This window comes from Gadus morhua, chromosome 7 (genome assembly GCF_902167405.1).
Source record: "Gadus morhua chromosome 7, gadMor3.0, whole genome shotgun sequence".
NCBI lineage: Eukaryota > Metazoa > Chordata > Actinopteri > Gadiformes > Gadidae > Gadus > Gadus morhua.
Window position 1 is genome coordinate 21,979,909 of NC_044054.1, and position 13,392 is coordinate 21,993,300.

The 13,392-nt window shown below is 43.0% G+C and overlaps 2 protein-coding genes across 3 annotated transcripts in view; both read right to left on the reverse strand.

Moving 5' to 3' along the window:
* Nucleotides 1-12: 12 nt before the first annotated feature.
* LOC115546645 (RAC-beta serine/threonine-protein kinase) lies at nucleotides 13-7,996 on the reverse strand. 2 transcript variants are annotated; one of them, XM_030360280.1, is made up of 14 exons: nucleotides 7,834-7,996; nucleotides 6,622-6,786; nucleotides 6,366-6,494; nucleotides 5,832-5,943; nucleotides 5,202-5,352; nucleotides 4,747-4,878; nucleotides 4,322-4,387; nucleotides 4,146-4,214; nucleotides 3,778-3,900; nucleotides 3,296-3,424; nucleotides 2,167-2,381; nucleotides 1,743-1,830; nucleotides 1,204-1,306; nucleotides 13-1,060 (listed from the first exon to the last, which is right to left on the reverse strand). In XM_030360280.1, exons 2-14 carry the CDS (start codon nucleotides 6,665-6,667, stop codon nucleotides 981-983), a joined length of 1,443 nt encoding a protein of 480 aa, XP_030216140.1. In that variant the 5' UTR covers nucleotides 6,668-6,786; nucleotides 7,834-7,996; the 3' UTR covers nucleotides 13-980. The 2 variants fall into 2 exon arrangements, with proteins under 2 accessions (XP_030216140.1, XP_030216139.1); XM_030360279.1 differs by having other exon boundaries at nucleotides 7,670-7,939.
* Nucleotides 7,997-8,667: 671 nt separating this feature from the next.
* Nucleotides 8,668-13,392, reverse strand: part of LOC115546647 (vasodilator-stimulated phosphoprotein) — a 7,045-nt gene continuing 2,320 nt past the window's right edge. Inside the window, exons 3-12 of the mRNA XM_030360281.1 lie at nucleotides 13,187-13,367; nucleotides 12,398-12,723; nucleotides 11,082-11,206; nucleotides 10,888-10,936; nucleotides 10,760-10,802; nucleotides 10,416-10,458; nucleotides 10,207-10,284; nucleotides 9,705-9,774; nucleotides 9,491-9,548; nucleotides 8,668-9,145 (exon numbers count right to left, since the gene is read on the reverse strand). Coding sequence (XP_030216141.1) covers nucleotides 9,111-9,145; nucleotides 9,491-9,548; nucleotides 9,705-9,774; nucleotides 10,207-10,284; nucleotides 10,416-10,458; nucleotides 10,760-10,802; nucleotides 10,888-10,936; nucleotides 11,082-11,206; nucleotides 12,398-12,723; nucleotides 13,187-13,367 — 1,008 coding nt within the window. The 3' untranslated portion in view covers nucleotides 8,668-9,110. The remainder of the gene's footprint in view (nucleotides 9,146-9,490; nucleotides 9,549-9,704; nucleotides 9,775-10,206; nucleotides 10,285-10,415; nucleotides 10,459-10,759; nucleotides 10,803-10,887; nucleotides 10,937-11,081; nucleotides 11,207-12,397; nucleotides 12,724-13,186; nucleotides 13,368-13,392) is intronic.

Below are 13,392 nucleotides of genomic sequence, written 5' to 3' on the forward strand. Positions count from 1 at the left end.
CTTATGTGCTTCTTTTTTTTCTCTCAAATCAAGCGATGACATTCAGTATGGATTTCATGCCAAAGTGTTCTCTGAATATAAAGAAAAATAAGGAGAAGTAGAATCTCACTCCCATAGCCAACCATAAGGGGAGAAAAAGAAACACATTCTCTAAATGCTACACTCCTCGGTCCCGCCCTCCCTCGTGGACAACCCACACCTTCACCGCCGGGGGACGCTGGCGCTTCCAGGAAAGAGCACTTGAAGAGTAATTGCGATATCTGCATGGCTTCGTATAAGACCATGACATTAAGAAGGCAAGAACAGAGGGGGGATATAAAAGAAGCTACTGAAAATAAACGGCTTGGTGTTACCGTCAAGAAAAGGGGGGTGGGAGAAACCGAAAGAAAAAGCAGCAGCAGTTTATAACAGAGGCCACCCAAACATAGATATATGGTAGACCTGATTGTATATCTATTTTCTTGTGTGTGTGTGTGTGTGTGTGTGTGTGTGTGTGTGTGTGTGTGTGTGTGTGTGTGTGTGTGTGTGTGTGTGTGTGTGTGTGTGTGTGTGTGTGTGTGTGTGTGTGTGCAGATGACATAGTGAGGTACTGAAGGGTCCAGTTTGATACAGTCCAGCCAACATGCTAGCAGGCTGGTCTGTAGTGTGGACGACCGAGTTGTTGACGTCTGTTTTTTTTGTGTGTTTTTTTTTTACAGTATATCAAAACAATATGGCTGCCAGGTTTCAGGCACTTTCTTTTCTGTTCCTTTTTTTTGTTATAGATCCTTTTTTTCTTTTGATTGGACACCCAGGTCAGCAGACAGTCACCTTGCGTTTCTCCTACATGTGTTTCCGTGTGTGTGTGTGTGTGTTTCCGTGTGTGTGTTTCCGTGTGTGTGTGTGTGTGTGTGTTTCCGTGTGTGTGTGTTTCCGTGTGCCCTGCATGCGCGTGTGCGTGTGCATGTGTGTGTGTGTATGTGTAGGGGGTTGAGATGCTATCACTCTCTTATGCTGGCAGAATAGGAGAACTGTGGGAAATGCGCTTGATTGCTTGTGTCTTCGCAGTCCAGACTGTTATCTGTGGAAACAAAAAGGAGCGAGGGTGAGTACACACAGGAGACTTCAGGTCCCTACAGCGATGACCCGCCCCCCCCCCCCCCCCCCCCCCCCCCGCCCTCCTAATGAACGACCAGTCAAGAAGACAGTGGGTAGCACACGTACACTTGTCGGGGGGTGTCAGTGTGATGGTCTGTGCGGTGAACTCGTCGTCGAAGTATCGGGTGTCCGTCTCGGACGTGACCTGGGGCTTGAACAGCGGGGTGAGCTGCAGAGCAGGAGGCAGAGGTCCGTGTTAGAGGTGGGATTCAAAGACCCCCCCTTCACACATGACTTAGTGTGGCCTTACCTAACACCACATTACAGTACATTGAGCTACCCGAGAAAATCTAAGTTCATCATTAACCTTTCTTAGGCCCGTCAGACTTAAAAAATAAATACCACGTGGCTTTTAATGACAAATGTCCAGACGAGAAAGATAAATATCACAGGGTTTAACAAAGTTAAATTAAGTGTTATTCATTTTTGATTAATGCCGTTGATAAAATTAATATTAAGGTTCATACAATGATATTAATAGATGACCATATTTGTATGTTATTAGGATTTGATCGAATAGAGATATTAATGATTCAAGCATCTGTCCAACAAAAATTTGCCTCAGCGGATATTTTACATGACTACATATTTAAAGAATTTCTTACTTTTTTGTCGATTACATCCTGCCAGTTTATGGACGCGAAGAAGGCATGGCCCATAACTTCTTTGGCATCATTAGGACCACCCCCTAACCTGTCAATCAAGAAAAACATTTTTATTCAGGAACTCACTCTGTGGCACAGCCAGTTAGCGTGACCACAAAACACACACACAAATCTCCACCTACTAACTGGGAGGGGCTCAATCTTACACATTAAGACCTTAAGAGGTTCCACTCCCAGGGGGTCACCCATGCAGTGAATGTATACACGCACGGCATTGTAGGATGCTCTGGACTAAAAGTGGCCTACGGTATTATATATCCCAGAGAAGGTATGGATGGTGGAACAGTACTGGATAAGATGGGCTCCTGAGGAGGGCCGCAGCCTCTGTGTGATGGACAGGGGGGCCCCTGGCCGAGAGCCCTACCTCTGCTTGGGGTCCTTCTTCAGCAGGCCTGCCAGCAGGGCCTTGGCCTCGGGGGCCAGGTTCTTGGGGAAGCGGATCTCCTCCATCAGGATGAGCTCGAAGAGGCGCTCGTGGTCCTGGTTGTAGAAGGGCAGCCGGCCACACATCATCTCGTACATGACCACGCCCAGGCCCCACCAGTCCACCGCCCGGCCGTAGTCGTTGTCCTCCAGCACCTGTGGGGCGGAGGGTGGAGATTTGGTTTAACAACGCCCACCGTGAATCAGTTGGGGTCGACCGCAGTTAAGCCCCCTTATCGTGAAGCAAAAATCAATAAACATATGCATGGTAAATTCGCCTTCTGCAGAGAGGTGGGATTGTTGGTTTAGGAGTGGCCATGTCCAAACACATCTTTACTAGTGAAGGTTAAGATGGTTGAAACGGAATTAGGTCATAAGAAAAATAACATTGTAAAGTGTTGATAACGAATACACATTTCAATAAGTGAGCGAAATGCTGCCGATGTTGCCATCAAGAACTGACGGTCCAAGCCATAAGATAAATCCTAGTGGAAAATTTCCCCACTCTCCTTGGTATTTGTTTGTGTCAAGTCAGATCCTCTATGTTTGACGCAGCTTTCACCTTTCAATTCACTCAACCCCACAAGAGCATATTAGCAAAAGCTCTTGATACAAACATCCAACTCCAAGTGTCACTTGGACTCAATTCAACAAATGTAACTCTGCAATCAGGAAGTTCTCCAAAAACAAATGGTTTCAACTCTCTGTTGGTCTACAACAAACCTCTAGTTTTCCGTCACGTCAACTCATGTCTATTAACCCAGCCGCTGTATTGCGCAACGCGACCGTAGTAGTCTACGGCGTGCCCTCATAGTTGCGCAACGTGGCATCACAGAACATGGTTGTGCGAGTATGCGAGTCCTTAAAGAGCACCAATCACAACGGAGTGGGGTTGGCAGGAGGGGGGCGAGGGGGCGGAGAAGGACGAAGCCGAGTGTGGACAGAGAATGCTGAAAGCGCCCAGATAGTTTTTTGTGTTGTGATTCGTGTGAGGTTGCTCTATAGGAGTCATCAATAAGAAATGAAGACCAGAACAGTAGTTTAATAGGAGATCTTTAAAACACACTCACCTCGGGCGCTAGGTACTCGGGGGTTCCACAGAAGGTCTTCATGGTGGCGTCCGGAGTAATGCCCTCCTTGCACAGGCCGAAGTCTGTGATCTTTACGTGGCCGTCCTTGTCGAGCATGAGGTTCTCCAGCTGAGAGGGAAATTCCAGAAATAACGAAATGATTAGATAAAACACTTGAAGGGTGGGAGTTGTGTACACCGTCTTTACACCCGATCTGCGAAATTGGTTCACATTTTCACAGATCTCTTTCACACCTAATCCGATACGGGTTTATTATTATTTTTTTAACCCCACGTTGCTCTCTATTTTACAACAATCGACACTTTTCCGATCACAAGAAATTGGGACTAACACCTGTGTCTGAAATGTTGTCCTATAAATAAACCACAGCCTACACCCAGGAAACCCAGCCTATGTGGGGCTGGAGACAGAGCCTTATAGAGCGGCCAGGACAAAAGCAGACGCAAGTTTCTGCCTCTCACCTTCAGATCCCGGTACACCACGTCACGTGAGTGGAGGTACTTCAGCGCTGACACGATCTCGGCGCCGTAGAAGCGCGCCCGGTCTTCCGTGAACACCCGCTCTCGCGACAAGTGGAAGAAGAGCTTAAAAATTGCAATAAGTGCAGGAGAGCAAAGAGGGAGGGAGGCGTAAGGAAACATTAAAACTGAGCTCAACACTTATGGTGAGTATGAGATGCAAAAGAGAAACTGTTGAGAACATATGGGAGGGGGAGGGTGAGACCCTTATGGTTCTCATGATGAGTCATCTGTCGATTTTCACGTATGAATCAATTCATGTATTCGGCACGTGTGCGTGCGTGAGGGAGTGTGCGTGTGCATGTAGTCACCTCTCCTCCGTTGGCATATTCCATCACAAAGCAAAGCCGATCGTGCGTTTGGAAAGCATATTTCAACGTCTGGGGAAGGAGGGGGGTAAATGGAACAATAAGAATACATCGTCAACAAACTTTGTTATCGAGAGCAGACTAAGGCCTTGAACAGAGGTTCGCTATGCTGGACTCACCGTGAGGAAAGGGTGTCTCATGTTCTGCAACACTCTGCTCTCTGTAACCGTGTGCGCCACCTCATCCTGCACACACACACACACACACACACACACACACACACACACACACACACACACACACACACACACACACACACACACACACACACACACACACACACACACACACACACACACACACACACTGGATATGAGAAATCTTCGTAGATTCCTAGCTGAACTCAAATAATCTAGACATTAGTAACTGGGGCAAGTGTATGTAATATATTGAAGATGAAAATGAAGGCATTTGAATATAATATTCCAGAAATTAATTCTGAATATGATATAAAATAATAAATTACACAGTTCTATCCAAGTGTCTTTGGATTAAGTGTTTGCTATAACTAAATAGTAAGGTAAGCAGATCTTTCTGGATTTACCTTGGCAATGATGACCTCTTTGCGGAGGATCTTCATGGCGTAGTGGACGCCGGTGGACTTCTCTTTGACTAGAATCACCTTGCCGAAGGTCCCCTTGCCCAGGAGCTTAAGGTATTCAAAGTCACTCATGTTCTGGGAGGGAGTGAGGGCAGAAAGAGCCGATTCAGCTTCTTTCTTCTTTATTACCTTACACAATGATACACTGGAACTTTAGATGGATAGGAGACATCCCTTTTCTTTTTACAATCCAACTGCATGCATTGTGAAACTTTCATTTCTACCAAGCCTTTTCACAGGGTCCGACAACATTCCTTCCATTGCACTCAAATAAAAAAAAAAAGTGTTAAGATGAGTTTTAGGTGAGACCCTAAAATCCCCACACAACAAGTTGACCGCAACCGTGTCTCTCTCTCTGTCTGTCTGTCTGTCTGTCTGTCTGTCTCTCTGGTTCTCACCGTTTTGGTGCGGCTCTTGGACATAGCCACCTCCATCTCCTCCAGGCTACACTCGCTGGGCGAGCCAAATAGGTCCATGGGCTCCTCGTCCTCCTCCTCACGCATCTTCAGCCCGTTGGCCACCGCCTGGATGGCCCTCATCCACTCCTCTCTGGAGGAGGGGGGGAGGTGAGAGAAATCAATGACGAGTTCATTTGTTCCCTTTAGCTCACGATGTCATCTGTAGTACCTGCTGTTATTAAAAGTTATCTAGGACCGTTTTATTTGACAGAGCAAACAGGATAAGGAGAGCTACCATCAACCAGAATTTTAATTATACTAGTACAATAATGGATTTACCCAGCGGTTTTTGCAAACAAAGACCCTTATTTATATCATCATACATATATTGGTTCATTAGAAAGATATGCATGCCATTCATTGGACGCTGATTCATTCTAATTCTCTTTTAATGTCTTACAATAAAGTGAGTCGATGAATTATTAAGCAGGGGTGACCACATTGGAAGACTTACTTTTACATTGGATGATTGCATGGCTGTCAGTTTGTTTTCCATTCATATTAGGTGTTATAGCTATAATAGTTGATCAGACATGACCATATCGTCATGTGTGTAGAGCTCTTGTTTACCTCTCGTCATTGGTGTCCACGTGAAAGGTTCGCTCAATGAATGTGGTCCACTGTAGGCAACGGATAACAAATGTGTTGGGCCGGGGTCTTTCAGTCTTCATTAACTGGCATTCTGTTGCGGGGAAAGGGAATGTTGTTAAGATATTCTACATTTTACATTAATACATGCCACGATATCTTTGAGTTACTGCGAGTTATCTTAGTATATGAGAATGTTCTCTGATTAACACATGACCCGTTGCTCATTATCATTATTTATAGATACAGAATTAGCATTTTTTAAGGTAAGGTAATTGGACTCATTGCTTATTGGACACAGTTGCTTCTTTGGTGATGCTTCAAAAGTCCCCAACAGCCCTTGGTTTTGGAAATGGGGGATGCGCAACCCAATCGATCGCAAAATGACGGGAACTCGGCCATGAAAGCAACAGTTATTTCTCTAGTTACAGTACAATCCGGCATGGTCATCCTTGAAATTGCTTCCACAAGTCAATAGTTTCTTAAATATACAAAAACAAGAGCCTGCAAACTGACCTGCAACTGAGAAGTTATTTAGGGGTGGTGAGCTCTGGTCATTCAGATCCGGCTTCTCCTTGTAGCCGATGAAGGAGCCATCACTTTTTAAGATAAAGTACCTGGGCCTCCACGTCTTAATGTACTCTCCTGGACGCAACAGAAAAACAATGTTTTGGAACATTAATTACAGGACACAAAATGATGCACATTTTCATTAGAAAAAAAGTAAATTCAGCAGCCAAAGCCCTAATTTTGAAGTAAATCAGGTTTTTACCTCTTTTGAGGAGCCAGCCCTCTTTGAGTGTTCTGACTTCATTCATGGTGGAAAGAAAATGCTGTTGTTCAGAGAGGGTCAGCAAAAGGAGACTGGGGAGGGGAGAACGGGTTTCTGTTGTTGCCTTTTCAGGTCTCAGTCAGTGTCAACAAGTTCAAACACCACCTGCAGAATGTCAAAAGTTGTAAAAGGGAATAAAAAAACGACAACAGTTAAACAAACAGAACCTGTGCACTGATCAATTTGTATTACTCATGATAGCATTGTCACCAAGTCAAACTTGCAAAATTGTGTTCAGACTATAAATATCGAATCAGATGGTCTGACTTTCGTTTTGTGTTTGACATTTCAAGAATCTGTCAGTGTACCCTGAACAAAACATGTCGTTTTGGTGTGGAATCTCATCCATGTAAACAAGGCCACGTTTAATGTTCACCAGCGTTATCTCAGCAGTCCGGGTAGCTCACAGATATGTCATCTCTGCGGGTAATATTTATTGGTTACAAACCCAAAGTTAGTAGTATTTATTAGTAAATCAACACGAATCAAACAAAAGCAATTGTAACGGCTGTTTATGGCTTGATATGGACATTGATCTTTAAATAACTAAAAGGTTACATCATAAAGATGTCTCAAACAACGAAAAGGTAAGGAAATAGTTTACCTTTTGCAAGGCCGCTAAACGTTACCTTTACACGAATGCATTTTAACCAAGTGGACTTTAGTTAACCCGCACTTTACAAAGTATTTTCAAGTTGATAGTTGGTTTTAAACGCAATCTAGAGCTTAAGTGCCATTTCTTCAACCACAGCAGTTCCAGTAAATTGAACTTGGTGAACTGTATCCTTAACGATACTTGCACTTATCTCAATGCAATCCGAGTTAAAAACACGTTGTGGTGGATTGAAGACGTTGAACGCAAATTAACAATAATCTCATCGTTAAACGACTCCTTCTATTTGGTGTAGCAAAGACCCCTTATTTCACATGCAAATATCATGGCATTATAAATAAAGTGTCGGTTTATGGAGAGAGATTAATGGCTTACATTCGCGATCATATGCCTTTCTGTGCTGGTAGCTTGCTAGTAGCGAAACATGCCAGTCAGTGACTTATCCGATCTGCTCTTCGGTGAACACACTCCAAAGTAACGATCCGCTTATGCTTTTAATGACAAAACGGAAAAATGTGAACACTGCACTCTCTCTTTACCCCACGTTGCTCTTGTCTTAGAGCAGTTTTGACAGGCTAAATCCAGAGCAGGCCATCCACCCAAGAAGGAAAACACCATGGGATTTCTTCTTCTTGATATTTGTTAGTTAGTGTCCGGTCATGCCACACCGCCCCCTACAGGTAAGGACGAGGCGGGCTTACATGTTTATATCTTCGTTTAGAAACGCCTTTCTTTTGCCATTTCTTCTGAGTAAATCCTTGGACACAATCAAGGTCGACTTCAAGGAAGTTTTCTAACATAAAGTATTCACTGGGGAATTCCCAAAACACATTCAGTGATTTAGTGATAGTCACAATGATAATGTTAGAATGTCCGTTAAAGTAAGCAAAGGACGCACAAAGTCACACCTCCTCTGTTTGGGCGCTGCAAAGGCGGAACGAGTTACTTGCCGAGGTCAGGACTGGAGAGCCGTTCAGCAGCTCAGGATTCACGTGTTCAGATTGTACCTGGACTCTGCGTGGCCTCCCTCTTTACCACACACCTCCCTAACTTTCCTCCATTACCCCTTCTAAAAATACCCTCTTATGCACTTATTGTATGTTTCTACGTCCTGGCACTTAAAAATAGAACTTGCATCGTGTAGCATCTTACCTGTCTTTGTTGCATACAGGGAATGTGTTAACCTTTGTAAGTGCTTGGCACTTTCTGTACGACAGCGATATATTTTTGTTTCTCTTTCACTGACAAAGAGAAAGAGAAACAGTAGCCTACTTATTTCATGTCGCTTTGGATAAAAGCGTCTGCTAAATCCCCTAAATTGAAAGGTAAAGTAAGAATAAATACCAGACATTAAAATAAACACGAAGAACACATTACATTTTACACGTTTTATGTTATGTTAAGGTAATGAAACATAACATTGGTCATGAAGTAGGCCTACATAAAATCCAACCCAAGTTGTTTCTCAACAATGATGATGCTGTTTTTTTATTAAAGACATTTTCTCAACATCTGGGAATTCTTATGATCTAATAAACCTAACATACCAAAACAAAGACAACCAAACATACACACGACACACGCATGCAGACACATTCACAGCAACAAAAAATATCGAATGTTTTTACTGATATTATTAGCAATTATTTGAACTCCACATACAATATTTTTTGCAGGAAGTTTGAAGGAAGTTCTCAAACATTTCTCAGATCTTTTTTATTGTCAACGTACAACTCTATGCAGCATGTACTGAATAATGGACAAAATACACCCTGTGGCAAACATTGAATTCATTGCTTCCATCTCTTGCAACTCTTCAGACTTCTGATCCTTGTAAGTGTTCAATCAATGCTGAAAGTCAAGTATGAAAAAGATATATTTTTATTCATCGTCAAGAGCTTCATTGGATGTTACTTATAATGTTATTGTGTAGTAATGCTTTGTGGGTGATTGTTAAGTAATTCATCTTGAAACGATTTGTCATTATTGGAAGACATTGTCGTGTTTAAAAATGCCACAGCATTTTTCATGAGAGCAAAACAACGTTTTCATTATCCTAGATTACGGAATATTCTAATTGATCATTGATTACAACGCTCTTGAGTCCTATCAATCTGGCGCAGTATCGCCTACAAATCTCCCATACTGCATTCTGACAAACCCCATACCCCTTTATATTGACACTGTTGGACTCACCTGTGATAATCTCCTCCTTCACTTTATGAAGCTCTTTCTTCACCTCCAAGAGGATGTCCTGTTACAAACACAAGCACATGTAACATACAGTTCGTGTGTTTAGAAAATTAGAAAACAAGAGCCCAAGATCTGCTCTATGTCTGTTAGACCCCAGTTCCATCAAATCATAACATTAATATCATGAAGAGGGGAATTATAAATGTCCCAAACCAACCTCTTTGAATTGTTTCATATTAGTCCCTTCGGGTGTTGGACTCTCTGGGTTTGTTTTCATGTTCTTCATTCTTTTCAAGAGACACAATTACATGAAACAGGATGAACAACAATGGAAACTGAAAAACCGCACTCTCCAGCTGAAATAAGAGTTGCCATTGCTAATAAGGATCAGCAACATTACACGAACAATGCCATCAACAATTCATCCAATACGTATAGATTAATCAACCGATTAGATTATATCTCATTGACGTCAGATATGATGTGGGATCCCAAAATAGTAGTGAGAGGTGCTATATGAGAGAGAGAGAGAGAGAGAGAGAGAGAGAGAGAGAGAGAGAGAGAGAGAGAGAGAGAGAGAGAGAGAGAGAGAGAGAGAGAGAGGGAGAGAGAGGGAGAGAGAGTGAGAGAGAGAGAGAGAGAGAGAGAGAGGGAGAGAGAGAGAGAGAGAGAGAGAGAGAGAGAGAGAGAGAGGGAGAGAGAGAGAGGGACCACTGCACCTAGCTTGGGAGAACGGGGAGGCAGGGCTGGTTGTGCTAATGCTGGGTTCCCTCTGCATCACGGGCGAAGGTTTAGGCCTGTTGGGACACAAGCACATCACTTAAGACCAGATCATTGATGATAGATGATGTTCAAGGCGCCAAAGAGATATTTTTGGTTTAATAATGGATGGATAGCGGATGGATAATGGATGGATTGGCATTCTTACCGAGGCAAGGTGGTAGCCTTTCCCTGGGGCTTAACAAAGTTATCTGGGTTGTGGAATAACATGAAGGAACACAGTAATGGGATGATTTTTCAGCGTATCCGTTTTTCCATGCATGTATGAAAGACGAAGGATAGCTGTTTTGTAAAATATTAAATATAATACAGTATTCTGAAAAATTCAGGGAGGCTTTTCCTTCGTTACTGATAGCAAATGTTGGAGATTCAGTTTATCAATTTATTCACCTTAGTGTGGTAACGTAAAGCCCTGACACATTGTATACTAATTTGTTGTGATCTGGTCTTTAAATGTTTTAAAGGGCATCTGAGAAAAGGGCACATGCTCACCAATTGGTTTTGATGGTTTAGGTGGCTGGGAGTCTGAGCCCTCCTATGGACAGAACAGACAGTTCCAGGGATCATTTACACATTCAGGCATAATAATACCAGGATACCTTCTTCGAGATATGACTTACATTTCTTGTTTCATCCTTTTTAACTGCAGGAACATCGGAAACCTTCCTCCTATCAGAATAAATCGTCATTTTGTGCAAGGCAGAACTGCTCCTCTGAGCACAATCACACCACAGGGATAACAGCCGACCACACATGATTCAGTAGTTGAAAATGATTTATTGCTGTCGGGGTAATTAGCATCTGTCAAGCTTACCGTCTGGCAAGTATGGCACTCATCTCTCCCATGAGTCCTCCACCTCCTCCACCTCCTCCACCTCCTCCACCTCCTCCTCCAGAAGCTGGGGCCTCTTTCGATGGGGAGGAGGCGTCTTCTTCTTTCTAGAGGTACAGAGAGAACACCATTATCCCCTGACACCCGGCGGTGCCCTGAAGTGGGACCCACCTTCGAAGCAGGTCAGACTAGGGCTGGGCAATAATTCGATTACGATTATTAATCGCGATAAAATTCACGTCGATTACGACGATAAGCATTAGACATAAATGCTCGATATAAAAAAATAATAATATATATATATATTTTTTTAAATGAAGTAAAAGAAATAAAATAAAAATCTAACAGCAGAAACAAACCTCTACAAACATTAGAGATTGTTGCCTCCCTGCCTCCCTGAGTTTGATGTGATAGTCACTCACAGATCTTTTAGTTATAAACACTTTATTTTATGTAGCATAATATCTGGTTTTTCAATGTTTTCATTTTGCACTTACGTAAGCAATATGTAGTTCATATTTTATATATTAAAGTTCAGTTCATGTGCCAGGGCCTTTGTTCATCCACTTTTTTACTTTTTATGTAATGGTTGTGCCACTACAAGATTTAAGATGTTTTCTGAAGCCCTGCCAAAGGAGTTTAATGTGAAAGAAGTTAGAGCTTTTATTTTTATTTACATTATTTTCAATAGGTTACAAAGCAAGCTACCTTATATTGTTCTGTTGGAAGCAGATAAAACACGTTTGTGAAGTTAAATGTTTATATTTAAATGTGATTAAATGTTCCCTTATCACAAATATGGTAAAAAACAAAAAAGTATGGTTTAACTAATGAACACTCTAGTTTCTTCAGGCTGCAGCAGTATCAAATCATATATCGTGATTAATATCGATATCGATCAATATCGAAAAAATATTCGTGATAATTATTTTTGCAATATCGCCCAGCCCTAGGTCAGACCAGTTTCAGCGTTCATCTAATTTCATAATAGCTGTTTTAACTCCTAGACTGTTAAATAAGATACGTTCACACTTTATTATTTGTAACAAAGTAATCGTGTTGGTTCATATAGACTTAGGAAATTCATCAAGAAGATTTGAAAAAGCAAGACCCTTGGTCTCGTGACAACTTTAATTTGTCAGAGATCTTTGTAGTGTAGTATGATTTCAGTTATGCGGGGGTACAGCGTTTATCAGCGATTAGACGCTACAACCTTCTCTTCAGCTGATGTTTTCGTCAGTCAATCAACAAAGTTGACCTGTGCCGTCGTCATTACCAGCCCTAACCCTGACACTCACCTTGGGCGCTTTACGCAGCCTGGCCCCTGCCAGAGCCGCTGCAAAATCATCTCCGCCAAACCCTCCTCCTCCTCCTCCTCCTCCTCCTCCTCCTCCTTCACTGGGACTAGGCCCAGACGGGGCTGCACCGAGTGGGGGAGGTGCAGGAGGTGCAGGAGGAGGTCCTGGGGGTGGAGGTGGACCCGGAGGTGGTGGTGGAGCTCCGGCCGAGGAAGGAGCGACTTCTTTGGGAGGAGGAGCAGGAGGCGCTGGTGGGGTGGGAGGAGCTGCAGGAGCAGAGGGGGGGCTGGCGACTGGCCTCGCCCCCTGACCGCCCTGAACTGGACCTATAAGAGAAGGCGGAGTTGGCGCCACTATTGATCATCGATCACTTTCTACGTGACTCTATCCACACATCTTCGGCATGATGTTCCGCACCTTTTCAAGCTTGCATTCATCTGTGAACCTCCTCCCTTCTTTCCCCTCCCTCCATTTCAATATATTTTGTTAATACATACTCCTATGAAATTATTTCACCCTGCTTGTTCACAGGTGTTCACAAAATAATGTGAGTTTGGATGTGTGTTCACTTTGTGAACACACATGCGGCATACAAGTTAAATCTATTCAAAACAATTATTATCAGAAGAATTATTATTATTATTAGCAGTAGTAGTAGTTGTAGTAGTAGTATGTTGGCTGTCATGGCAATTTGTTTTTCACTAAACAGTACATCTAGGATTCTAGGGGTTAATCCTAGGATGTATGACATCAATTGCAGCGTCCTTATTTAGCTTGTGTCTCATTTACCTGTGTTGTTACCATTCTCCAGAGTCTGAAGAGCATATTTGATGGAGTCGGAAAAGAGTGGGCCCTCTTCCTCACTGCCAAAGTTAAGTCCCCACAACTGCCGGGAATCCCGCAGTTGGAAGAAATTTGCAGAGGCCAGATTGTACTTCATATCCTTGGTAATTGCGCAATTGATCACCACCTGTCAGGACCAACATGTGGAGTGT

Bases quoted from the DNA above. Each gene is read 5' to 3' on its own strand.
- LOC115546645 (XM_030360280.1), bottom strand. From the start codon at position 6,667: ATGAATGAAGTCAGAACACTCAAAGAGGGCTGGCTCCTCAAAAGAG. The intron at 2,382-3,295 runs GTGAGTGTGTTT...TCCGCCCCACAG, and splicing joins CCGAGTACCTAGCGCCCGAG to GTGCTGGAGGACAACGACTA. The intron at 1,061-1,203 runs GTACGTGTGCTA...TTGTTTCCACAG, and splicing joins ACTGACACCCCCCGACAAGT to ATAACAGTCTGGACTGCGAA.